Genomic DNA, 27,655 nt, shown 5'->3' with positions numbered 1-27,655 from the left:
CAGCCAGATACGTCACTAACAGATATCATAACACATCATCTGTTAGTAACATGCTTAACAAACTAGAATGGAAAACCCTCGAAGACCGTAGGAGAACATCAAGGCTTACAATGATGTATAAACTTGCCAACGGGATGGTGAAAGTTGACACCAGTAATACTCTCATTCCACCAGATAAGCTATCCAGAAACATCAACACAAATGGATATCAAGTACCATCTTGTAGGACCGAAGTGCGGAAGGAATCTTTTTACCCAAGGACGATACGAGACTGGAATGCCCTACCACATACTGCCACCAATACAGGTAGTCTTGAATGCTTCAAGACATACCTGCATGAGATGAACTAGACCAAGCCAAGATGTTTTTAAATTCACTGTATATATGATGTATAGCACAAATTCAAATCAATTCAATATTTATTTTTTGTCTAAATTTTAAATGCGCATCCAAAAAGTGGCAAAATAATCAACTTATTGATGGTGGCCGCGTATTGGTAGAAGTAGAAGTACAACCGCATTATCGTTTTAGAATAAAAGGGGGTGGTTAATTCAAGACGTCATAATTGTTTGGATTACGATTCAATGTGATCTGTTTGAGATTTTTTGGTGCTTGCTACAATTATAATGATTTCTTACAAGAGGTATATCATACTGAGAATTATTTTAGCAGTAATTATGCTAAGGTAGTAATGACAGGAATGCATAAGCTATGCCTCATAGACTTTCTTGAAAAATATCAATGACAATGTTAACAGGAACAAAACAATGACATGCTCTCATCTATATTATAGTTATTTAAGTACAAACAATGTACGTTTGTTGCATAAGTCTCTCATTGTTTGTCTTTTGGATTTACATAACATACATTTTGATGTACATTGAATCAGGCTAACATAGTTTTATCCAGATTGTAATGAATAAATCTAGTTGATATTTTGCCAGGTAGTACAAAGTATTCATTGCTAATGGAAATTCATTTAATTATCAAAAAACTAATGTTTTATAACCCTTTTCAGGGCGCAAACCCACCATTCAGAGACTTAAGTCTACTGCCATTCCCAGCCTATTTTCCTGGACCAAGCAAGAGACTGAATCATCCGCAAAAAGAAAAATCAGGGCAGTTTCCTGTGAAAACAAAAGAACTAAACTTGATGAATATTGTAGTAGAAATCTAGAGGAAAGTTTTGATTGTAAAGTTGGTTTTCCTGAAGAAGTCATTCATACTGCAGACAGGATTTATGACTGTCCACCACCAACTGCCGAGCTGATGTTGAGCTTCACAGATGGAATTACGCAGATGTCTATATTTTCAGCAGAGAACTTTGAAATGAAGACATGTGACACAACCATGCATTTTATACTGGTTTAGAGTTGTATACTAAATTTTTATTTGTTTTGAGCACACTTGGTCCAGCAGAACATTGTTTGAGATACATATATTTTCAAATTGATAGGGTGTCATTTGAAAATCAGTTTTTTATGACTTTGATGAAATTGAGGCATTATACAACCAACTTTGAACTGTCTGTCTAGATTCTAGATTGAAACTAGTCTTAAGAATATTGTGTAAACATGGATTGTTTTTATGTCTAAACAGTGGCGTGAGGCCAACACTTGGCCATTTAGTGGTTTAGTCAGGTATTTTTCGCCATCCAACTTCAAATTAAAGTTTCCTACAACTTGTATTATTATTGACAGCACAGAATATCCCGTGATAAAACCTAAAGCTCCTAGAGCTCAGGCAACCTTTTCATCATATAAAAACAGAAACACTGAAAATACTTGTATGTTCGACACCTGGTGGTTTAGTCAACTATGTCTCTAATGCATATGTTGGTTGTACCAGTGACTGTGAAATAGTTGAAAGATGTAGAATAGTTCAATTATGTGATCCAGGTGACAGTGTGATGGCAGACAAAGGTTTAAATGTGCAAGATTTGTTTGCTCACTTTTTTCAAAAATAGAAACAGAATTAGTTCCAAAACTCCTATACGGGATAGAAAAGTCTCCAATTAACACGTGCACATAGAGCTAATTATTGGACTTGGCAAAACTTACAAAATTCTAATAAATCCTATGAATGGAACTGAAACAAAACTTTCATCTGAAATAACATTTAGTTGTTTTATGTTGTGTAATTTTAGAACTTGTATTGTGCCAAAGGATGCATAAATAAAAGTGACGCAATGAAGTTTGTTCTGATATATATATATTTACAATTACATGCACATGTAAATTGTAATGCATATAAAACTAAGGAGATGTGGTATGATATTCAGTGAGTTTATCGAACCAAAGTGCATAAGAAATGGGTTAAGCAGTTACAGGTGTTACTGTCACCGTACAATCTCCAACAATGAGAAAAACTTGTACCGTGTAAAACATTTCAGAGATCTTACAACTAAGTTTTGTTGTCTCACCTTGACTTTGGTGAATTGTTTATATCTGTTGATGTAAATATAAAAACGAAGATGTGGTATGATTGCCAATGAGACAACTCTCCACAAGAGACCAAATGACACAGAAATTAACAGCTATAGGTCACAGTACGGCCTTCCAACAATGAGCAAAGCACATACCGCACAGTGAGCTATAAAAGCCCCCAAAATGACAATGTAAAACAATTAAAACAAGAAAACTAACGGCCTAATTTATGTACAAAAAATGAACGAATAACAAATGTGCAGCACATAAACAAACAACAACCACTAATTACAGGCTCCTGACTTGGGACAGGCACATACATGTACATACAGAATGTGGCGGGGTTAAACATGTTAGCGGGATCCAAACCCACCCCCTAACCTGGGACAGTGGTGTAACAGTACAATATAAGAACGAACTATAAAAATCAGTTGAAAGAGGCTTAACTCATCAGATGGATAAATACAAATACAAGTGGACGTGGCTGGGTAGTTGTACATCCAAACAACAAAAAGACACTAAGTCCAGATCTGAGAGTACTCGCATTTACTGACAGCTAGTTCAAAGCCACTAACAACTGATAAAAAAACTTGCATCTAAGACAAAATTATTAATCTTTAAGCTCCCTTTAGAATTTTATAAATTTTAGATTTTACATTTCTGAGTCATGGGGTTTTATTCATTAAACAAGGGGGGATTTCAAGTTTTGGGACAACAACTCAAAAATGCTTTAAGCAGTTTGCATGAAACTTTGGTGAATTATTTATAGCTATTGATGTAATCTCCCTATTGATTTTCATAAATTTCAAATATGACATTGAGAAGAAATTGAACTTTATTTGTTTATAGTCTGGCAACAGATTTATTAAGTATTGCGCAATAGCACAGTGTATTGCACAACAGCAAGAAATCTTTAATTGAATATAAATTCAATTCATATAACCGATTTCAAGTTCTTTGACCACATTTATTCAGAAACTATAATATGTCAAATATTTAATTACAATCCAAATTCAGACCTGTATCAAGCTTGAATATTGTGTCCATTTTTGCCCCAACTGTTCAGGGTTCGACCCTTGCGGGTGTATCCAGCTGCGCTCAGCGAATCAGTTTATTTCTTAATTAAGAACTCCTTTTTGTCGAGCCTGCGACTTTTGTCACAGAAAGCTCGACATAGGGATAGTGATCCGGCGGCTGCGGCGGCGTTAGCTAACTTCTTAAAAGCTTTATATTTTAGAAGGTGGAAGGTCTGGATGCTTCATACTTTGTATATGGATGCCTCATGTTACGAAGTTTCCGTCAGTCACATGTCCAATGTCCTTGACCTCATTTTCATGGTTCAGTGACTACTTGAAAAAAAGTTAAGATTTTTTGTAATGTTAAATTCTCTCTTATTATAAGTAATAGGATAACTATATTTAGTATGTGCGTACCTTGCAAGGTCCTCATGCCCCTCAGACATTTTTCACTTGACCTCGACCTCATTGCATGGATCATTGGACACGGTTAAGTTTTGGTGGTCAAGTCCATATCTCAGATACTATAAGCAATAGGTCTAGTATATTCGGTGTATGGAAGGACTGTAAGGTGTACATGTCCAACTGGCAGGTGTCATCTGACCTTGACCTCATTTTCATGGTTCAGTGGTTATAGTTAAGTTTTTGTGTTTTGGTCTGTTTTTCTTATACTGTATGCAATAGGTCTACTATATTTGGTGTATGGAATGATTGTAAGGTGTACATGTCTAGCTTGCAGGTGTCATCTGACCTTGACCTCATTTTCATGGTTCAGTGGTCAAAGTTAAGTTTTTGAGTTTTGGTCTTTTTTTCTAATACTATATGCAATAGTTCAACTATATTTGGTGTATGGAAATATTTTATGATCTATTTGTCAGTCACACAGGTTTTATTTTACCTTGACCTCATTTTCAAGGTTCATTGCTCAGTTTTAAGTTTTTGTGTTCTGGTCTGTTTTTCTTAAACTATAAGCAATAGGTCAACTATATTTATTGTATGGAAGAATTGTTAGCTGTACATGCCTGAATAGCATGGTTCATCTGACCTTGACATCATTTTCTTGGTTCATTGGTCAATGTTTAGTTTACTTGGTTAATGTTAAGTTTATGTGACAGTTGTAATAAAGCTTTATATTTAGGACTATCAACATAATATCAATGATTAGTAAAGAAGGCGAGACATTTCAGCGTGTGCACTCTTGTTTCATTCATAAATTACTTTATACTTGGAAATATAATTTTGCTTGGAGTTATAGTTTCTATAAAAAGTTTTTTTTGTACCCGAGGTCGTTGAATATTGATCATTATATGAATAAGGAGATGTGTTATGATTGCCAATAAAACAACTGTCATCCATACATTGTACTTACCAGTAACAAACCACATTTGCAAAGTTGAATAAAATACAGTTGATAACATTTACTTATTACTAAAAAGAAAATGCCAAACTATTCTAAACAGTATTTGACTATATGAACAAAGATAAAAAAAGGTACAAACTGGACATAATGCACTAGTTCATAAACAAGTGAGAACAATCGCCTTCATATAGTGCTCAGAATATGACATTCATAAAACTTGTTCAATATCATTAGAGAACTCTAAATCTTAAATACTGCAATCCACCTCTGATAAGTACGATGTACTATGCAAGATAAAGATATAACTGGACTAAAAATACACACAACCTGTAATTAACTGCCTTTACAGCGCTTTCGCGCTTTGATTATTAGTTGTTATTGGCTTTGGGCTAGCTGTCAGTAACTGCGAGTACTCTTAGATCTGTACTATGTGTCTTTTTTGTTGTAAGGGATGAGGGATGGATAAATAACCTGCCACGTCCGTTCTGTGTTTTGGTTTGATGTTTTTCTGCTTTGTATCGATCTGATGAGTTACGCCTTTTTCAACTGATCTTTATAGTTTGTTCTTATATTGTGCTGTTACATCACTGTCCCACGTTAGGAGAGGGTTAGGCACTCACAAACATGTTTTCCCACCACATTCTTTATGTGTATGTCACAAGTTAGGAGCCTGTAGTTCAGTGGTTGTCGTTGGTTCATGTCTGTCTTTTTTGTTTTTCGTAAATTGTTTTGTTATTAATTAGACCGTTAGATTTTCTCAATTGAATTGTTTCATATTTTTCATGTCGGGCCCTTTTATAACCGACTATATGGTATGGGATTTTCTCATTGTTGAAGGCCGTATAATTGCTTACATCCACTTCTTTTGAACTTCTGGTGGATAGTTGTCTTATTGGCAATCATATCACTTCTCCATATTTTTATATTAAAATCTGTTACATATATTAAGATATGTCTCTTTTCTCTTGCAATAGTATAAAAAAAACATTTGACTTTTCTACCCTTTACACAAGTATTCCCCATTCCAAACTTAAAGACAGACCAAAAAAACATTAGTCCAAATTCGTTTCATATTAAAGAAATCCAACGTTAATACACATAATCTTGTTTTAGGGAGGGATAACTTATACTTTGAAAAAATACTTAGATTAAAAAGAAAATTCTCTGAAACTGACATTATCAAGATGTTAGATTTCTTGACTGCCAACATATTTATTACCTTTAAAGGAAGCATATTGCAATAACAACTATAATTTCTATGGGAACCAACTGTGCTCCTCTTGTCGCCGACTTGTTCGTTTATTCATACGAGGAATATTTCATACATGAGCTTCTTCGAAAGAACGAAAATAAGCTAGTATTTTCTTTCACGTTCCGCTATTTAGAAAATGCCCTTTTACTAAATAATTAGTTTGGTGACTATGTTGATCACATCTATCCCATCGAACTTGAAATAAAGGATACAACAGATACTATTAAATATGCCCAATAGCTTTATTTACACATAGAAATTGACAATGAGGTTCGGCTGAAAACAAAAGTTTACGAACTTCAATTTTGGCCTTTTCTTTTTTTATTTGAGCGTCTTTGATGAGTCTTTTGTAGACGAAACGCGCGTCTGGCGTACGAAATTTTAATCCTGGTATCTATGATGAGTTTATTCTCTATATGAACATTCCAGCTTATGAAATATATATATCTTTCTCAGTTGAACGAGTTTGAGTTTCCTACCATGACTTCATTGGTAGATGGTTGCTTCTTATAAGGATATAAGGAAGTTATTAAAACAAGGTTTCAAAGTGGTAAAACCAAAGTCATCACATCGAAATGTTTACAGATGCCATTACGACTCAGTTGACCGTTCTGGAATATCTGTTTCACAGATGACGACGGATATGTTCCAATTGTCGACTAGAATAGTTTTTTCTTTTTTCGAAGGTGACAATACCGAAGGAGACTTCTCATGAAATTTGTACTTTCATGAGCAACACGACGGTTGCCACATATAGAGCAGGAATTGCTTAGCCTTCCGGAGCAATTGAGATCACCCCCGGTTGTTTGGTTGGGTTCGTGTTGCTGTGTCTTTAGTTTCCTATATGAATAAGGACTGTGGTATAATTGCAGATGAGAAAACTTTCCACCACAGAATAAATCGCGTAGATGTTAGCGACTATAGTTCACCGTACGACTTTCAACATTGAGCAAAACTTTCCACCACAGAATAAATCGCGTAGATGTTAGCGACTATAGTTCACCGTACGACTTTCAACATTGAGCAAAACAGATACAACATATCAAGCTATGAAAGCTCCGACATAACAAAATATAAAGCAATTCAAACGAGAAAACAGCCTGATTTATGTACAAAACAACCAACAAACGAAAAAAAAATGATATACAACAACAAACGAAACTAATGAACTACAGGCCCCTGACTTGGGACAGGCACATACAGAGTGTTACCGGGTAAACACAATTTTCCAGGCACCCAACCCTTTTCAAACCTGGGACAGTCAGTGGTGTAACAGCACAATATAAGAACAAACTATAAACATCAGTTCAAAAGTGACTTATCTGAAAGCTACAAAAAAGACAAGTTACACTAAAGACACAAAGTAATGATCTGAGGTATTTCGCATTTCGGTACTGGAAACTAAGTATTAGCCATTAACAACTTTTACAAGATCATGTACCTAAGGCGAAATATTAGTCGTGACACATCCAATGGATTAAGTGCAAATACTTCATAAACAGTCTAGAATTTCACAGCGGTATAACATGTTACTTTAATTATTCTTCCCTTAGTTTATTTATTTTGTATTTGCATTGTATCATAGATCAAATTTATTTGTTCAGGAATCTGATGTTCAGTAGTTGTCGTTTGTTGATGTGGTTCATAAGTGTTTCTCGTTTCTCGTTTTTTATATAGATAAGACCGTTGGTTTTCCCGTTTGAATGGTTTTACACTAGTAATTTTTGGGGCCCTTTATAGCTTGCTGTTCGGTGTGAGCCAAGGCTCCGTGTTGAAGACCGTACTTTGTCCTTTAATGGTTAACTTTCATAAATTTTGACTTGGATGGAGAGTTGTCTCATTGGCATGCACTCACACCACATCTTCTTATATTTAGAAAACCATGACCTTGCGCAATGCCAAAATTATAAGTATCCACAGGATGTAGAACCGTAAGTCTTTCTATTCTGTGATTTGTAAACTGTTGTTTGTCTTTTCGTCGTTTTGCGTCTTTTTTTCATGTCGTTGTCATTTTGACGGTCTCATGATTTTAAATATCCATTTGGTATCCTCCGCCTCACTTGATTATTTAACCAGTATCTATACAACAAGTACAAAATGAAAACACAACGTTTTTAATTTCATTCGTCCGAAGCTTTTCTGGAAAGCTGTAGATCGCCTATAGAAAAGTTGCCACATAAAGGAGAAGGTAGGATCAAGCCACGTTTTTGACCCGTTATATTCAAAAATACTAGTTATTAAAAATCTTCCTAATTACATCTTTCATTTGTTAATATGACATTAGACTGTCGAATATCAGTATTTAAATGTTTGAATTTTGTCTTACATATTGGCATTAGGGCTTCAAACGTCTTATACTTAGTGCAAAACATAAAAAAATATACCAAATTAGTTTCATTTTAAGGTCTTGTCGACACTTAGAAGTTATAGCCCTGACCCCCTTAACGCGAAACAAAGGAGATTTTTTATGATATGATTTATCCGCACTCGAAGTAGTGTTTTAAAGGTATTTCAATCAATAGTTTTCTATCATCGAGTATACATTTGTATTTATTTGCTAAAGCTAGCTATTCTGCATTGATTTCATCTTTTCTTTGTATTTTATTAATTTTCTGTCATTTAAAAAAAAATGTTTTTTTTTAATCACTCGAGTAAAGAAAAAAACTAAATGGTAGCAATGAAATATCTATTCATAAAACTTAAAGTATTTTTGAAGAAAAAAAAATGGACAATATAATAGAACATGTGGAAAATAGTCGTTAATAAATTTATACTTTGACAGATGAATGATGTTTATTTTAATTTAATGACTTTATAATTTGCAACTACTGGACTAATGCCTGAAATCTTTTATGTTTTATAATTAAACTTCTTGCTGTTCAATAACTCAAGGTTTTTTTCAAACCTCATTTACGTGATCAATGTTTGTATGATTTATTTTGATTCTTAAATCGGCAACATATAACATTTCGTGGGAACTTGGGAGATGACAAACTAAATATGGTATATATTCAATTTTCCTAGCATTATAAATAGCTAATCCATTATAAACTGTTGCACGACATTTCATTTATGTTGTTGTAATGGCGAACAATACATTTGTGCCTATCAGTTTGTTATTTTTCGTGAGATTTTCTTCTCTGTCGGGAAACATAGAAACAATCGAAATGTCAGAAAATTTAAACTTGAGAGACCAGTTTTCCGAATATAACAACTTAGGAAATATGGAGTCAAATAGTTTAGTTCGATGTACCAACATATGCCTGCTGACTGCCAACTGCAGGTCAATGTTTTACCAGAAAGAATTACATCAGTGTATATTACACAGTCTAGATATCGAAGAGTCGTCGGCAAATCTCGTCTCTTCAACAGGTTGGAAATACTACAAAGTGTTTGAAGGTAAAAAAAAAGGAAATTTTGCAACTGTTGCTTACAAATGTTTACGTTTCATTAATTTTAGTTATACTAAGAAATGATAGAACAGTTAAGATTTTCAATTTCAACTCAGATTGTGGAATCGTAGAAAACTTGACCTTTTGATAAAAAGATTTGGCAAGGAATGATTGAGTCGACGTGAACATAAGAAATCAGGGAAATTGAATTTTAATGAATAATCTTACTCAGGAGCGTCTAATATCACAGCTGGTTGCTAAAGACTGTTTATTGCTTATACATTTTCATTGGTATCTATTGCTTACAAGTCTTTGTATTCTTTTCCCCGTGTTCTGTCAATCGGTGTATTGTAGTTGTACATCCATGGATTAAGGACGTTTGGATAGAAATAAAATTAATCGGTTCAACTGATAATGTAAAAACAAAACAATTTGTATTTATGACTAAAAGACAACAACAGCAGAAGCTGCAACAACAGTAAACGACACTTTTATCAAAACCTAAGCAAATGATATATATATATTCCTGTCACGTAATGTTGTCATTTTAGCGGTATTTTTAACATTGCCATATAAGCAGGAGGTTTGTCTAGCCATATAACCAGGTTCAATCCACCATTTTGTCCTAAAATGTCCTGTACCAAATCAGGAATATGGCAGTTGTTATCAAAGAGTCCGTTTCTATTATGTTGCCGTTTGTTTTTGGTGCAGTTCAGTGTTTCTGTTGTTCCGTTGTTTTCCATTTATCGTTGATGTGTTTCCCTCGGTTTTAGTTTGTTACCCGGATTTGTTTTCGCTTAATCGATGTATGACTATTGAACAGCGGTATACTACTGTTGCCTCTATATATCAAGACTTAGTGATCAACAGGCTATAAAACAGTAGATACTTTATATAAAAGAGAACCTATGATGAACCGTCTAATGAAAACCTTTCTTTAAGTACAGTTTTATCGTAAATATTACATGTTTAAACTGAAACAAAATTAATATATTTGATAAATCTATATAACGATTGGTATTCACTACTTTATTGGTATGAAACGACTTTCTATAGCAGAGGAACGGTCAAAATTGAATATTTTGCATTTTTGGCTACTAGTATTTTAATTGATAATTTATCATTTCTTATGCCAGACGTTTCACAATAATTATATATTTACAGAAAGTCCCATCACTAGTCCCAGTCCTAGTCCTGAAGATAAATGCACTGCAACATCTGGCTTCATTTACAATGCAGGTGAAAATATGTGTTACTTCATTGGATCACCACTGGCTGTAGATTTTGACGTCATAGACACGGTGTGTTCAAATATGGACAGTGAGCTCATCAGAATAGATTCACAAGAAAAGCAAGCGTTCGTACAACAATTACTTGGTAAGCTTTACTTGTCATGTTAAATTTCAGCAACATTTTCCAAACTATACACGAACAGATCATAAGTCGTAAATGTGGTCTTTTATTTTTTTTTTACAAAACTTTGAGTCAGCACGCCTCTATTACGTACGAATTAGTTTCGCATATTTATATATATTAAAAATACTGTCATCCAATACCAAAAAGTAAAATAACAAAAAAACCGAACTCCATGGAATATTCAAAACGGAAAGTCCCTAATCAAATGGTATAATCAAAAGCTCAAACATATCAAAGGAATGGAAAACAACTGTCATATTCCTGATTTGGTACAGGCATTTCCTTGTGTAGAAAATTGTGGATTTAACCTGGTTTTATCGCTAGCTAAACCTCTCACTTGTATGACAGTCATATAGAATTCAATCATATTGGCAATAATGTGTTAGCACAACAAACAGAAATAATAGGTAATTATGTCAAAAATCAAATTTACCAAAGAATAAAATTGAGAATGGAAATGGGGAATGTGTCAAAGAGACAACAACCCGACCATAGAACAGACAACAGCAGAAGGTCACCAACAGGTCTTCAATGCAGCGAGAAATTCCCGCACCCGGAGACATGCATTGTTGGGTTTATTATATAGCTTGGTGAATATTTCTATAAGATAATGTTATTTTTCCTCCAAAGTTCTAACCATTTACGAAATTACAAACCAAAAAAGAGACAAGAAGTATTCATTTAAAGATATAATACGATTTGTATATGAAAAGAATAAGATGTTGGGTTAATATCCCTGAGACAGCAACCCTTTGACACATGTAGCAATACGAGATCGAGAGGGCAACATTACAATCTTCAACAAATGAAACGTATTTTTACAATGTGTCAAGCTCTAATCGTCCCAGCTAAGTCGCAAATAAGTTAAAGGGAATGTTGTCCTGACAACTGATTTTGCAAAACTTACATTATTAATATCTGATTGACAAATCGTCTTGTCCAAAACCTGACTATAATGATACACAAATACTTTTGTAAAGAATTACAATTTATAAATAAACTCATCATAGATACCAGGATTGAAATTTTGTATTTGCGCCAGACGAGCGTTTGGTCTACAAAAGACTCACCAGTGACGCTTGAATCAACAAAAGTTAAAAAAAAAAGTCAAATAAAGTACGAAGTTGAAGAGCATTGAAGACAAAAATTTTCTAAAAGTTTTGCCAAATATAGCAAAAGTAAATTTATTCCTGAGGTAGAAAAGCCTTAGTATTTCAAAAATGTAAAGTTTTGTAAACAGTTAATTTATAATTATGACCATATCAATGATAAATCATGTCAACACAGGAGTGCATACTAGGGGCTATCTTCCCCCAGTAAGTTTGAAAAGAGTTTTCGTGTACAACTAGGCAGACCCAGCAATATAACGTTGTGTGTAAAGTAACCAATACAATGAAGGAAGATTTAGTTCTTTGTAAGCGTTGTTAGCGTTGTTAATCTATATGTTGTGTTTCCTAGTAAATTGTCAATACCTGATTCCTTTATCCAACAGTTATGTTATGTGATTTACATACACAAACTATGTTGTTTGTGAAGTCATCGGCGAGAATAACAACATATTTGTCATGGTTGTCAAACATTCTAAGTGTCTCTAAAAATTAAAACTATAACTCTGGTTAAAAAGCAATTGACGATGAATTTTAATTGTCAAGCTCTGTTGACACCTGAAGTAACTACTTTGTTATTTAATAACAAATGTGTAAAAAATAACGAAAATGATAATGATAACAAAAATGATAAAGATAACAAAATGATAATAATAACTATTAGAAAAACTATAATAAACTTCAACTTACAATGTATCACAAAGAAATTATTGGTGATTATTAATTGATTATGATGGTATAGTTGTTATTGATTTTATAATGTTGTTTTAGTATGAAATTAAGTGGTAAGTGGTGTAACATGAACACTTTAAAACATAGTTGACATTTTACTCAGAGTATCTGAGAAACTGACATAATCACGAAAAACTTAACTGGGATAACTTATCACACACACTCTGTGTTAAACGTTTTCATAAATATATTCCTAGCTTTTGGGTAACACAGATTATCATAATTCTGTTTCACAGGAGTGCTTATAAACATTGATGATTTTTCACCATTTCAAAAGCAATAAGAGAAAGGCGAAAGATACTTAAGGAACAGTCAAACTCATAAGTCGAAAACAAACTGACAACGTCAAGGCAAAAAACAAAAAACGACCAAAAGTCAAAAACAGTTTACAAAACACAACATAGAAAAATAAAGACTGAGCAACACAAACACCACCAAACAGGGGGGGGGGGGGGGTGGGTGTTCTCAGGTGTTCCGGTAAGGTAAACAGATCATTCTCCATATGTGGCACCCGTCGAGTTGCTTAGGTAGCACTCCACAGTTAGGTGTGTAGTTTCGCATTTTGGCCCCTGTGGATTTTTCAAATATGAGAGCTAGTGTGCAATAAAATTCATTTTTGGATAACTGAAGATTAAAATAGCCTTCATAGTGGGTTTATATGAACATCAAGATTATGTTATGTATGTAATATGGGCTGTTTTCTGTATGACAGTCCGTATTTGCATATCCATACCAAACATTGGTCCGGCAATTATTGTAATGTTTTTTTCCAACTTTTTGTCGCACGAACTTTGTGATTAAATTTTACGAAAAAATGAGGCGAAAGACACCGATTTTTTATTTGATCATTAGGAAGATTAATGTCAACAGTTTCTGAAAAGGTATCACTCAAAGGCATTGAAATTCTAGTTTGATCCAAATTTTGGGGGGATATGTGACATTTTCACCCCCCCTTTTGCAATATTTTATGGTAAATAAATGCAGAATGTTGCCATGGATACACATAAAAGGAATTATATTTCACCCTTTTAACTTTTGAAAATCAAATCTTTGGAAGATACTGATTACATACATATGCACATGTATAACATAAACAATTAGGTTAATGTATTAGAAAGCCAGAAATAGAAGATGATAAAACATTTTGTGGTTCAATTTTAATTTTATTTCTAACTGTGGAGTGCTACCATAATTATGGCACATCAGAAAGCACAGAAATGCACTTTTTAAGACAAATTTTACCATAAATCTTTAGTCATTTAGGTTCTTATTTTAGTTCTGAAGGGGAAAAATCTACTAGGATTGCAATACATGTTAATTTTATTGTTTACTGTCCGTAGCAACCAAATATACACATTTTGACACTAAGACATGTCGCGGTCTAAAATTTGAACTCCATTAGCTTCGCCCTTGTAACCAAAGATTGCACTTTATTTGATAGCCTCAGAATGTATCGCTTTATATTTTTGAATGCGAATAAGTTAAATAAACATTTTTAGCAGGATTTTATATTATAATTTGGCATAAATTAAATTTACTGATGCCAGAACTGTTAGAAATTTATACCCTGCTTGAGAGTTTCTAAACCAAGGTTTGGTATGCTATTTACAGCAAAATTGACCTATAAGTGCTTTTCAAGTACCTAAAAAATGTACAATTTTTCCTCTTCTAAGGTAATTTTATGATTTTAAACAGAAAAAAGGGAAAAGTTTTAGAAATTTACTCCAAAAATGAGACAGACTTGGGGGTTTTTCACTATGATCAAGCATTTTTTTTTAAATCACTTTTTGTCGCGTTTCAACATCAACTGCTAACCTTCATAAAATCTTTATTACTGAACCAATTTTAAAAACTAAGGTATCATTTTAATCGTACAACTAATACAACACAGAAAATATAGTAAAAATTGAGGCAGGGGGAAAAAAATTCATTTTAAGGCACATCAGAAAGCACAGAAATGCACTTTTTAAGACAAATTTTACCATAAATCTTTAGTCATTTAGGTTCTTATTTTAGTTCTGAAGGGGAAAAATCTGCTAGGATTACAATACATGTTAATTTTATTGTTTACTGTCCTTAGCAACCAAATATACACATTTTGACACTAAGACATGTTGCGGTCTTAAATTTGTACTCCATTAGCTTCGCCTTTGTAACCAAAGATTGCACTTAATTTGATAGCCTCAGAACGTATCCCTTTATATTTTTGAATGCGAATAAGTTAAATAAACATTTTTAGCAGGATTTTATATTATAATTTGGCATAAATTAAATTTACTGATGCCAGAACTGTTAGAAATTTATACCCTGCTTGAGAGTTTCTAAACTAAGGTTTGGTATGCTATTTACAGCAAAATTGACCTATAAGTGCTTTCAAGTACCTAAAAAATGTACAATTTTTCCTCTTCTAAGGTAATTTTATGATTTTAAACAGAAAAAAGGGAAAAGTTTTAGAAATTTACTCCAAAAATGAGACAGACTTGGGGGTTTTCACTATGATCAAGCATTTTTTTTTAAATCACTTTTTGTCGCGTTTCAACATCAACTGCTAACCTTCATAAAATCTTTATTACTGAACCAATTTTAAAAAACTAAGGTACCATTTTAATCGTAACAGCTAGTAGAACACAGAAAATATAATAAAAAATTGAGGCAGGGGAAAAAAAAATTCATTTTAAGGTAGCACTCCACAGTTAGGTGTGTAGTTTCGCATTTTAGCCCCTGTGGATTTTTCAAATATGAGAGGTAGTGTGCAATAAAATTCATTTTTGGATACCTGAAGATTAAAATAGCCTTCATAGTGGGTTTATATGAACATCAAGATTATGTTATGTATGTAATATGGGCTGTTTTCTGTATGACAGTCCGTATTTGCATATCCATACCAAACATTGGTCCGGCAATTATTGTAATGTTTTTTTCCAACTTTTTGTCGCACGAACTTTGTGATTAAATTTTACGAAAAAATGAGGCGAAAGACACCGATTTTTTATTTGATCATTAGGAAGATTAATGTCAACAGTTTCTGAAAAGGTATCACTCAAAGGCATTGAAATTCTAGTTTGATCCAAATTTTGGGGGGATATGTGACATTTTCACCCCCCTTTTTGCAATATTTTATGGTAAATAAATGCAGAATGTTGCCATGGATACACAAAAAAGGAATTATATCTAACCCTTTTAACTTTTGAAAATCAAAGCTTTGGAAGATACTGATTACATACATATGCACATGTATAACATAAACAGTTAGGTTAATGTATTAGAAAGCCAGAAATAGAAGATGATAAAACATTTTGTGGTTCAATTTTAATTTTATTTTCTAACTGTGGAGTGCTACCTTATGTAAGTTAAAACACGGTCATATGTCTTATTCGGTAAGTTACATTCATAATTTTAAAACTAGATTTTCATACCTATCCCAAAACTATCTAGCATATTTAAAACCTGGTGCTAATACGGATTTAATGAGTTGTTTATCTTAACCCAGGGTTACCTCTTTTAAGCTTACTAACATTCTTTTTTGTTCTATAGCTGCAGACCCAGGCGACTGGGTGTGTATCCATGGAAACAGAGACAATGACAGTGGTAGCTACAAATTCGATGATGGCACTGACATGACATACTTTAACTGGAACACACGTCTTGGACAACCAGACGACCCTTCCTGGGAGTATATAGTAATGGTAAAAAAATTCAACTATCTATGGCATGATATGGCAGAGGAAAAGCTAGACCGTCAATGCACATACATATGTGAAAAATGAAATAAAAGAGCACCACAACTAAAATTGAAAGACTTCTTATCAGTGGTTTTTGATAGCTTGTTAAAAAAACTAGTTTGATTTCACCTGGCCATGTATTTGCTGAATTTGCTGAGTCATCAATATAGTCATTATAAAGAAGAAATAATTACTAGTAAATATTCTATGAAAATATGTTATGTATTTAAGGATTGACTAATACACGTTGGTTAAATGGCAGACTTTCAATTTAACAAAAATTTTGCACTCGTTTTTCCATATGTTAGATAGTTTTTGGAAAGGTATGGACATCTAGTTATTAAAGCATTTAAAGAAAATTGCAGTTTAAGCAGTTTACGATTAGAGAACAAAATAAATGTTAAGAATTACTGGAATTAGCAATGTTATGTTTTAATGGCATTTGAAACATATAACTCATCGATGCTTAGAGTTAAACTGTACTCTCAACCCACAGCCTCCTGTTGGACGTTTCGTCCCAGAAGTTTTCACCAGCCCAGTAGTCACTGATATTGCTATTTTTATTTCATGTTACCTATATAAAACAATGAATTATTCGAAACACTAAGGTTTTTCTACCGTCAGACATAAATTACCTTACGTATTTGGCTCAACTTTTCGGAATTTTCGTTTTTTTTTTATGGTTCTCAACTTTAAATTCGATTTTTCCTTCCGATCATTTTTTTTCGAGCGCCACTGGTGAGTCTTCAAGAAGAACCTTATGTAAAATATATCATCATGTGAACATTTTTTCTTGTATTTTATCGTTAATCTGGTTGAAACATTTTTATCATTTAACATTTGTTACTAGTATTAAGATATATAATAAATAGTTTATATGCATCAATTCTACATTCTTCTAAAAGAAAAGTTTATCTCACTCGATTAAATAATATTGTTGACCAGAACTTAATTTTTTACCTTAACTGGGAAAGCTATGTTTTGTCCATCAGACATTAATTAATTTCTGCTGGTTTATAGAGTCCTTCGATACCATATATTTTTCAAAAACCATATAGGCCTCCAATATGTTGGCGATTCAAAGTATCTATTCCACAGACAGTCAATTTACAAAATTGTATAAGCGATGTCACCAAAAAACCCATATTTCTCTGCGAACCAATACTTCTAACAGTATTACAACAGCCATCTAAATATCTTCAACAACGTGGACATTTTAAAGATTAACACACAACAAACAATGGAATGATAAGGAGAAAGATTCTGAATAATGAAAAGTAATGTTCGTTATACAGATGATATTATTAGAAAGTTATATTTATTGCACAAAACGAATATCTTTGTCGTTCGATATATCCTGGAATGAAACTTGCAACACTATCTGAAAAATGTTTCAATGTAAAAAAAAGTGTTTCTGAGAAAACGAAAACTCATTCCGAGGGAAGGAAATATATACCATATTTGTTCAGGGACTGAAATAACCATATTTTATTTACCATGTTCGTTCATATACAACAATAAGTTTGATCGTTAACCATATGACGTATGTATTAATCTTTCAGAACATAAAAAGTGTAGAGCTGTATGTTGTTTTGCTACAGTATTTTTGTCTATTCTATAGTATTATTGACACAATTATGTTTTGTAAATAAACTGTTCAACAATATATAAAAATCTTTCTAAACACTGAGTTTTTACTACCTCCAGTAATAGATTGCCTAAGCCAGATTTGGCATACCCTTGCTGTCTCTAGAGTAGACTGATATTTTTCATTGGTCGTAGTCCCATTTCCTTCCTACTTTATGTTGAAATGACTATCTCCTAATGCAACAGATCACCGGAATGCAACATATTGCAACTTTGCTCATTCTCGGTATTTGGTCTTTTTGCTCAAATATTTAGATTTTTTTTGTGTTCTGTTATGGTTATGTAGTGTTGAAATTGGCTATTGGTTTTCGTTTTTCTTTTGGTTACAATTTTAATTTCTGATGAGAAAAGGGATATGGTTATCGATTTCATAACACAAAACTACAACGCACACAAAAAGCATAGGAACAATAGTCTTTTGCTATTTGTCATCTCAAAGTTACACCGAACTCTTCAACAAAAACTCTCGCATCACCGCAAGTTCAAGACAGTCAATACCAGGGGATTGAGCGAAATTTTTTGATAATGCTACAAAAGATTGTTTAAGGTATGAACATGGTAAGAGAGAGACCAAAAGCTTATAAAACTCGCTGATTCATTAGGTCGGAAGGTGGTTAAAGAGTACACTACGAATCTAATTGCTGACGATTCAGAAGACGAAAAGAGGATAGCGAGAGCGCAGAATAGAGCGAACGCAAGAACAAATCCGACAAACTGAAAAAGTCCAAGATAAACATAAAAGAGAAAAACCAGCCTACCTGGAGAACTAGGAAATGTTTTAATTGTGGTATACAAGGTCACTGGACAGAAGATTGTCCCGACAAGAAAGACAAGGTAAATATATACATGTATTTTTACAAATTATGAAGTAATTCTTTGTGAAGAAATATAAAGGAATTTTATTGATAAATCTGATACTTCGTTAGGTGCAAAGGTAAACAAAAAGTGAAAGAAAATCACACTAAAGAATGTACTCAATTGAAACCAATTGTTACTGATTAGATGGCCACTTTTGTACTAGAAGTTAAAATACCTGTTTCACCAATAGGTAAATTAAGATCAAAATTGATTGAATGGAGAGCTATTACTACTAATACACAATCTGTTGATGTTATTGAAAACAGTTAAAAGTTACCGTTTAAACCTGAACCACAGGTAAAACATTTCAAGAATAAAAGATCTTCTGTAAGCAATGCTTGTTTCGTTGTTGAAAAAATTAACAAACTTTTTGAGAAAAGATGTATTTATTCAAACCAACTGTAGTGAATCCACTAACGGTAACATTAAAAAAATAAACCAAGATTAGTACTTGACTTTAGGCATCTGAATCCACCTTTTTAAATTTAGGTATGAATATGAGACTACTTCTAGTCTTGTTCGGCTATCGAACTATATATATACAGATTGTAGTATGTTATTGATATGCCCTAAGAATGGTTTAGTAGATTAGATACAATAAGTTATCTAAAGAATTAATACCCCATGACTGTTTCAATATAAGAGCATTCACCTCAAGTACGTGTAAAGTTTTTGTCTTTCCTCAACTCATGGAAATTGATTGACACAATGTTGAGAAAAACCGTGCTAATCGTTGGAATATTTAAGCACCATCGTCACATAAACTGCTCTATGCAATGTTTAGAATTAGATCAATTATACAGAATTTTAATGTGTCATAACAAAGTAATGGTTTATGACTTGTCAATAAAGATCCGCTTATAGTTAAACACTATTCTATACAGAATATGGTTCAATTTGCATTTGTTAATTTACTTATGGTTTTTTTTTCTATATATTTTTGCACTATGATTAATCAAGTTTTCAATCGTTTGAAATGTGGGCTGATTGTTGTAGAAGAGATACGAAATTATTTTTGTAAAATTTTGACTTATGAAAGATTTTTATTCTAATTTCAATGATTATTCAGTTTCCATTAAAACTGTTTTGTTTTTCATCCTCTGTTCAAAAATTCTTTGAAACTGTTAAAAGTTGTTTCATCATTAAACATCAAGTCCTGTTTGATTTCTATTGTTTTTACCATTTGAATTGTAATACAAACTGTCATTTTCTCATTCTTCAACAAGTAATCGAGACACAAAAGATCTGAATTTATTTAGATTGTCTTTACCTGAAACGAACTAATTTTCCTAAAAATTACCACCGCTGTACATTTACTTGATTATAAATAATTATAAAAAGCCTAACGTAGTAAGACTTGTATATCCTGTGTTCTTAAACAAAAAGGACATGAGTATTTTGAAAAAGTTTGGAGTTTATATGGTATTACACAGTTACATATTGTATCTAAGACACCGCTGTCTGTCAGAAAACATCAAAACCATTGATATGACTGTAAATTACAATTTGATTGACCAGTTGTCCCTATACTTGAAACTTGTGCAGTTTAATGACAAACAATCTTTGATTCGATGCACAAACAGATGTTTGTTGCGTACAAATTGTAGATCATTGTTTTACCACTACCAGACAAAACAATGCATACTTCATAGTCTTAATATTCTTGAGTTGTCAATTCAAGGTGTAGAGGTCAATCTTGTGACGTCAGCTGGTTGGAAATATTATGAAAGAGCAGAAGGTATGTACTATTTTTTTACTGTTTTATCTTTTATTCATGGTATTATCTATTTCACTTTTACGTGTGTGTTTTTTTCATTTTGGTATATTCTCTTCATTTTTCTTCAATTTAAAAGCCGCTCAGGATCGCAAGAAAAACATTTTATTCAAAATAAAGCGATGCGTATTTGATGAATATCGAGATTAAGTAAAAGATGTCGAAACACTGAAAGTTGTTCACAATGGACAAACTTATTTTGGATAATTCTAAAGGAATGTATTCATTATCTTTGGTATTGTACATATTTACATATGCACATTTCTTTTTATGATGGATATTTCATGAACAACCATACATAGTTAAACCTTTTAACAGTAAATGAAAGACTGTAATACATTATTTAAAAATATGAATGAGCATCATGTTATGTTATACAATGTGCCAATTATGTCTTATAAATCTAAATTGGTTTCCTTGACACTAATACAGACTCTGAATTATGATTTTAGATGATATTAGTCTACTGGTACAATGCGTTTCCAGTCCTGGATTTCTATACAATACTAATGCTGATATGTGTTATTTCATTGGTTCGCCTGTGAATGTGGATTTTGGCGACATTAAACAACTGTGTTTAGATATGGATAGTGATCTCATTCGAATAGATTCAGCAACCAAGCAAATGTTTGTTCAGCAGATACTGGGTAAGTAAAAAATACCTGAAAGAATTGTTCAGTTTTTTTTTTTTGTCTTCTTCGATTCCAAGATTCTGGTAAATTTTCCAAGTAGTTGAATGCTGTTTGTGTTTTCGTTTGTTTTTCGTTTTGCTTTTGTTTAGTCTTCCCTTTTTGGCCTGGGTAGTTTTTTTCTGTCATGTTAAATAATGTTTTTATATGGTTGTACCAAACTATTTCTAGCTTCAAAAACCTTTTTAATGAAATGCATATACTTACCCTATTACGCAAACAGTCTCGCTAATTTTTGAGTTCATGCAGTTCCCTCAATTTTGTTTTGTCACCTTGTTTTGTCTTTTTAATCGATTTATGAGATTTGAACAAAGGTAGACTCTTGTTACCTATATTTGAGGCCCCTCATGGGGGTGTCTAAGTAATCGCATAATCAAAAACCCCATGAGGAGGCTCATATTTACATCTTTATATTTAATCTATCTAAGGTTTTGTGAATAAAAAATGAAAAGTTCATTGCAGTTTTCATCAAAAACTATAAAGTTAAAATTGAAATAAGCATATTTGCTGTTATGGTAGAGAACGCCGCACCTTGATTTCAATTTTAGTTCTCCTTCTCCTTCTAATGAATTACCAAAAAAAAAAAGGTCACCGGATTACTGAATTGCCCTGAAGTTATTTACCATGAAGAATTTACAGTCCTTTGATTTCACATATTGTAGAAAATATTGTCACGAATGTATTCTTATATGTAATTAATATTCCCCGATTGAGCCTGTGATCTACGTTTTTTGCCTCCAGTATTCTTGTATTTCATCTGACATCAAATAACAAAATTGATGATTAAATGAACTGCAAATTAATACATGATCTGAACAGTCATTCTATTTGGTTGAATCAATTTCTGTTGTCCAAGTTAGTCCTATCATCATATAATAGTGTATATACATAGGAATATGTGCAAATTACAGTAAAAAGAGTCAGTTTATAGAATATCGAAACTGTAAGTATTAGTTCAGTGGAATAGACTACGTCGTAAAGGATATAAACATTGTATATAATAATAACTTGGATGGTAAAAGTTGAAACAATCTCTTTTCCATTGACATTAAACAGTTAAAGTGCTATTGGCTTGTATTAATTCAATTTTATTCATTTATTTTCTAGTTAATGATGTATCTGATAGGGTCTGCATTCAGGGAAATAATGACAATACCATTAAGACCTACAGATTCGATAACGAAACGAACATGACGTATTTCAACTGGAACACAGCTTCATCACAGCCGGACAATACTTGGTATAAACATTATTTAATGATGCTCAAGAACTACAATTATCTATGGCATAATATTCAACAGCAACGATTAGATGTTCAGTGCGCTTATATTTGTGAAAAGTGAATAAAACTAAAACAGGAGGAGGAAGGTATTGCTAAATTTGAAAGATACAGATGAGTGACAATTTTCAAGTCTCATGTAAAACATGTCCTTTTACTTGTATAATTTTGTAATTTATGTAAATGCATTTGATTAATTAGTCATTTAATATTCCATCGGCACATGCTATTTCCACTGTAAGGATTCTACTGATTCGTTATACTATCTAATTTTATTGCTATTTGGTTGTTACTCACAAGGGAGTTACTAAGCCAATGTTCATCTTCCATAAGATTCACTTTTTGTATTAGAAAAAAAACATTAAAACAAATTGTTAAATTATTTAAATGCAATAAAAAGAGCTTAAGTACGCTGAGTTTTGTTCATTGCTTAATGTCGTACGGTTACCTGTTGTTGCTTTCATCCACACCATCAGGTATATGGTGGATAGCTGTCAATCATTACACATATCCTTATCGCTATGGTAAATAAAAATTCTATAGGAAACTTAAATGAAATAAGAAGATAATAAAATAAAATCATATAGATTCTCTGCCTATCAACACAAAAACAGGATGAAAGCATATATTTTAATATATGGTCCAATCTTCTGTCAAAAAATTTCCCTATGGTTAAAATTCCATATTTTGAGACCTATTCGTTACCGAATATTTAAAGATATCAATGATGGATAAAATATTATATAAAATAATATTGCATGATGTCTAGTCGTATGACTTCCAGGAAAAATCCAAGCGCACCATACCGTTACTGAAGATCACGGACAGCTTGGTAGGGGCTTTTCTCCAAAATTTTACTTTGCATCCAAACATTTTCAAGAATTATCCAATCTTTACTCAGTTTCTTTGTATGACTATTTCATTTGTGCACTTTTGAAGTACAAACAACATTATTTAATATTTCTGAACATGGAACCCAAATGTCTAAAGATGGTCAAAAGTATAATGTTCGAATGTTGTGAAAATGAGTAATTGTTGCAAAACAGTAGGACGTTCTAAACCAAAGCAAAAAATATATTGGAAGTAGAGCTTTCTTTGCTTTTCAGATGCAAGCAAATCAACTGCTATTGATTAAGTGTGTCTTTCAATTCTTTCAATACCAAACTTTTGCAAAAACATGCGAAATATGTGATACTGTGTCCAAACTGTTTTTACAACATTTTCAGTGCTGAATAAAAATTTGATTTTATGGATATTGTGTAAAACTATTATGAAATCTTTAATTTAATATCATGCCATTCCCTTAGGAATCGTTTTATATTTTGCTCTCTCTCTCTCTTCGATGTCATTTGCATGCATACTTTAATAAAAATTATGTTTTATGTGAAATATGTTTTATATGTACATCTTCAATGTCAGGAGGCTTGCCAGTTGTTGTTGTTACCTAATTTTTGACGTTTTTTTTTTTTTTTTGTATGTAAGGAAATCTGGTGTTGATTGCATATCTATGCACGTTTCTGATAAATTATTCACAAAGTGTTTAGACTCGGTTGAAATAGAGCTTGATACATATATATATATACATATTTGTTTAGGGGCCAGCTGAAGGACGCCTCCGGGTGCGGGAGTTTCTCGCTGCATTGAAGACCCATTGGTGGCCTTCGGTTGTTGTCTGCTCTATGGTCGAGTTGTTGTCTCTTTGACACAATCCCCATTTCCATTCTCAATTTTATGATATATGATATAATCATTTGTAAATGTTTGAGGTTAAGCTACCTATGAAACCATGATTAACTCATCATTTTCTTCGGAAAATCCTTGTACCAAGTCAGTAATATGGCACTTGTTTTTCACTTGTTTCGTTGATTGATATCATTTGATTTTGTCAGTTTTAATGGACTTTCCTTTTTTTAATTTGCCTTGGAGGTCAGTATTTTATTTATACTTTTTTGTATATTGCAGAAGAGCTAATTTTAGACCAATTTATGATATTTATCACTATGGTGTAGAAGTCTTGAGAAAGGAAAAAAAAAGTGGGCCGGAGTGCCCGGAGAAAACCGCCGACTTTTGGTAGGAAAACTGACAATTAAAGAACTCACAATATCAGTCTTGACAGGCTAGTGATACAGTAGTTCGACTACTAAGACCACTTAGCCACTGAGCCCCCACCCCAAATTAAATAGGAAGGAGCAAATTAACATCACTTTACACAACTTTGAAAGAATGGAAAAGTCATATCAGATATATTATGAATAATACCATGAGTTATTCTAATACCAAGGCTTAAAAGGAACAACAGTGACTATCAAAGTTGATCAACTTCATTTGGATATTTAGAAGAAGAAAAAGAAGTTTTTGCAGAGAATCTATCGGCTTATTATATGCAGATTCATTTTTATACGTTTTATTAGAAATATAGTTACCCCAGATTTATCTAAAGACGAGTTTATTTAAAAGGAAAATGTCTTTGAGTAAAAGTGTGGTATACTGTGTATAGCATAAGAGCTGTCAGCGGAAATATCTTCATTTTTAAAGAAGTGTAGCTTATATACGACTTCTAAACATTGTTTCACTCTCCAGAAATAGCAAATGCCATTTTTAACATACGTTTTTTATCTGATGTAAGACCACAAATCAGTATGAGCTTTTACTGATCGCAGATATAAAAAAAAAACATTTGATGAAGTACCTTGTGAATTAATGTATCCAATTATAGTCGGAACCACGTGGTATTCAGTAACAGCTTGTGTTCAGTCGTTGTTGAAGCGTGGTCATCTGCGATGTTAATTCAGTAGAAGCTGTAGTTGTAAATGTACTCGAATTATCGTTTCAGATTTACCTAGTAGTACTTACGTCTACTAACAAAAAAGTTTTTGGCTGCTTTGTTAGTAAGAACAAAGATAAAACGCTTTCCAAGATAATCGAAATACTTGAAAGGTTGTTCTGGGGACTAAAATCATTGCGACCACTTTGGATCTCATATGATTGATATAAATTTTGAGGGAGTAGTAAATCTAAGTTCAAATATCATAAATCGATTAAGGAGACAAATCAATGTAATAAACAAAAACTGAGGGAACTGCATGAACTCCTTAAGGAGCGAGACCTATCGCGTCGACAGGGTAAGAGTCTACTCCTATACATACATCATTCGCTATGTGAACATATAAAATATGCCTAAAATGAGGAAACTTTGAAAGAGAAATGTAAATGTATTTGTATGAAGTTTCATTTACAAGAAAACAAACATATTGTCATCTTTTAAAAACATTATTAACAAATGGTGAGATTTTGTTTGTTTTAATAATGATAATAATAATTATAAGAGGAGGTAACTCAGGATTCTTTACTCTACCTGTAGCTGGAAAACAAGCTCCGTAACATGTACTTTTAATTTGATAACACTACATTTTGGCAAACTTTAAAAAATAATTCTGTTTTTTTGTTTGTTCATACCTTGGGCCTAAACGTCGTTTTATTAGAGCGAATTTGTACTTCGATATGTTTATTGCGATTTTTTCAAAAAGAATCATACATTCTTTTAAAGAAAGAATACAATGATTTCTTATTAGCTTGGCCTCATGTGCACCAAAACTTGCAGTCAGGGGAAAGGTATGTCGCGGGTAATTTGCGACGTTCCTTTTAATTTATTTTAAAAAGATAAGTCAGACATTATTTCGGGCCTTCTTTAAAAATGAGTAACCTTTTAGTTTTGAAACAATGTGAAGGATTCCTGTGACAACATGACTTCAAGGACTATACCTTTTCCTTATATTTTCTGGAGCATTTGAGTCTACCCCGGGTTTTGGTTTGGTTCGTGTGACTTAATCTAGTTTTTGGTGTGTATGTTTTGTAGACTGTTGTTATAGTTTATTCAAATCTTCTTCAATTTTTCGCGGTCAAAAGAATAATGAGTTATGTTTTCAATATCAACTTCGGCAATAATAGCTAATAAAGACAATAAACATGCAATTAACTATTCATAACTCTAATTTGGAACGATGTGTTATAAATAGAACTGTTCATAAATTGATGAGCTTCTTAATATCTATGTATCAATATATGAAAAAATTAAATTAGACGGAATGTATAATAAGCTACTTTTTGATTTTCTATTTTCCCTTTGAACTCCAAATAATGGAAGAAAAATCAATAACTACACAGTCATGACATGTGAATTATTCCGGTAGGCATAGTGTCCGGCTGGGATCGTTTTTTGTTCTCGAGAGTGGCCACTTTTTTTACGAGTGAATAAGATAAAAAATGTAAACAAACAGGCTTTTTTTTTATGTAAGATGTGAAATAGATGCGTAAACTTAATATACAAGATCATAAAAGGTAAGTTTGTATTGGTGATAAAAATAAATCACCACCCCTATATATACATTATTTTGGATTCTAAATGTTTAATTTAGCTTTACAATGCTTTTATTCCAAAATATAGAATAAAGCTATTTTTATACAAGTACCAATGCAAATGTCAAAGGAAATGTATATTTGGAATCTATATATCCTTAGATATACAGACACTTTATATAAATTCTTGTTATTGCATTGAGAAGGACATATTTTGAATAAATTCATTTTTATATGTCCGTCTTTTTTCGAGAGTAGTCCGGGTTTTTTGAGTGCGGTACAGATTTTGATCGAGCGATTAAACAAAATTTCAATGGCTTAAAATGTTATTAGTCAGTGCAATTACGTTTAAAAACAATGAAAAGGTTCAAATAAAGTACTTTTCAAAGCACGAAACCAATGCATTTAACCAGTTTGATAATACTGTAGTACGTAACACGTACATTCGTAATAAGCATCGTACATTATATATAATTATTATTGTTTGCCACATCTTATAAATTGCATGGACACCGGCATTGGTATATTTGGATAGATCAAACATGTCCACGCCCATGTAAATATACTGGAACTATCCAACAAATCAACGCCCAGGTACACATGTTGTATCGATCCAAACATACGTAGATC

The 27,655-nt window shown here is 32.5% G+C and overlaps 1 protein-coding gene and 1 long non-coding RNA gene across 2 annotated transcripts; both read left to right on the top strand.

Moving 5' to 3' along the window:
- The first annotated feature begins 9,107 nt into the window (after positions 1-9,107).
- LOC127720124 (uncharacterized) lies at positions 9,108-17,285 on the top strand. The gene is made up of 3 exons (XM_052226553.1): positions 9,108-9,453; positions 10,611-10,823; positions 16,235-17,285. Exons 1-3 carry the CDS (start codon positions 9,138-9,140, stop codon positions 16,465-16,467), a joined length of 762 nt encoding a protein of 253 aa, XP_052082513.1. The 5' UTR covers positions 9,108-9,137; the 3' UTR covers positions 16,468-17,285.
- Positions 17,286-21,157: 3,872 nt separating this feature from the next.
- LOC127720127 (uncharacterized) lies at positions 21,158-23,079 on the top strand. Its single transcript, XR_007990632.1, has 2 exons — positions 21,158-21,348; positions 22,498-23,079. It is a non-coding gene; the product is annotated as an uncharacterized LOC127720127 (long non-coding RNA).
- The last annotated feature ends 4,576 nt before the right edge of the window (positions 23,080-27,655 follow it).

This window comes from Mytilus californianus, unplaced genomic scaffold (genome assembly GCF_021869535.1).
Source record: "Mytilus californianus isolate M0D057914Y unplaced genomic scaffold, xbMytCali1.0.p SCAF_11, whole genome shotgun sequence".
In the NCBI taxonomy this organism is placed as follows: domain Eukaryota; kingdom Metazoa; phylum Mollusca; class Bivalvia; order Mytilida; family Mytilidae; genus Mytilus; species Mytilus californianus.
The sequence above is the reverse complement of the archived record's forward strand: the minus strand, read 5'-3'. Positions and strand labels throughout refer to the sequence as shown.

Excerpts from the sequence above, each read along its gene's own strand:
- LOC127720124 (XM_052226553.1), top strand. The coding sequence starts at position 9,138 with ATGGCGAACAATACATTTGTGCCTATCAGTTTGTTATTTTTCGTGAGA. Across the intron at positions 9,454-10,610 it reads ATACTACAAAGTGTTTGAAG|AAAGTCCCATCACTAGTCCC; the intron begins GTAAAAAAAAAG and ends ATATATTTACAG. Across the intron at positions 10,824-16,234 it reads GTTCGTACAACAATTACTTG|CTGCAGACCCAGGCGACTGG; the intron begins GTAAGCTTTACT and ends TTTGTTCTATAG.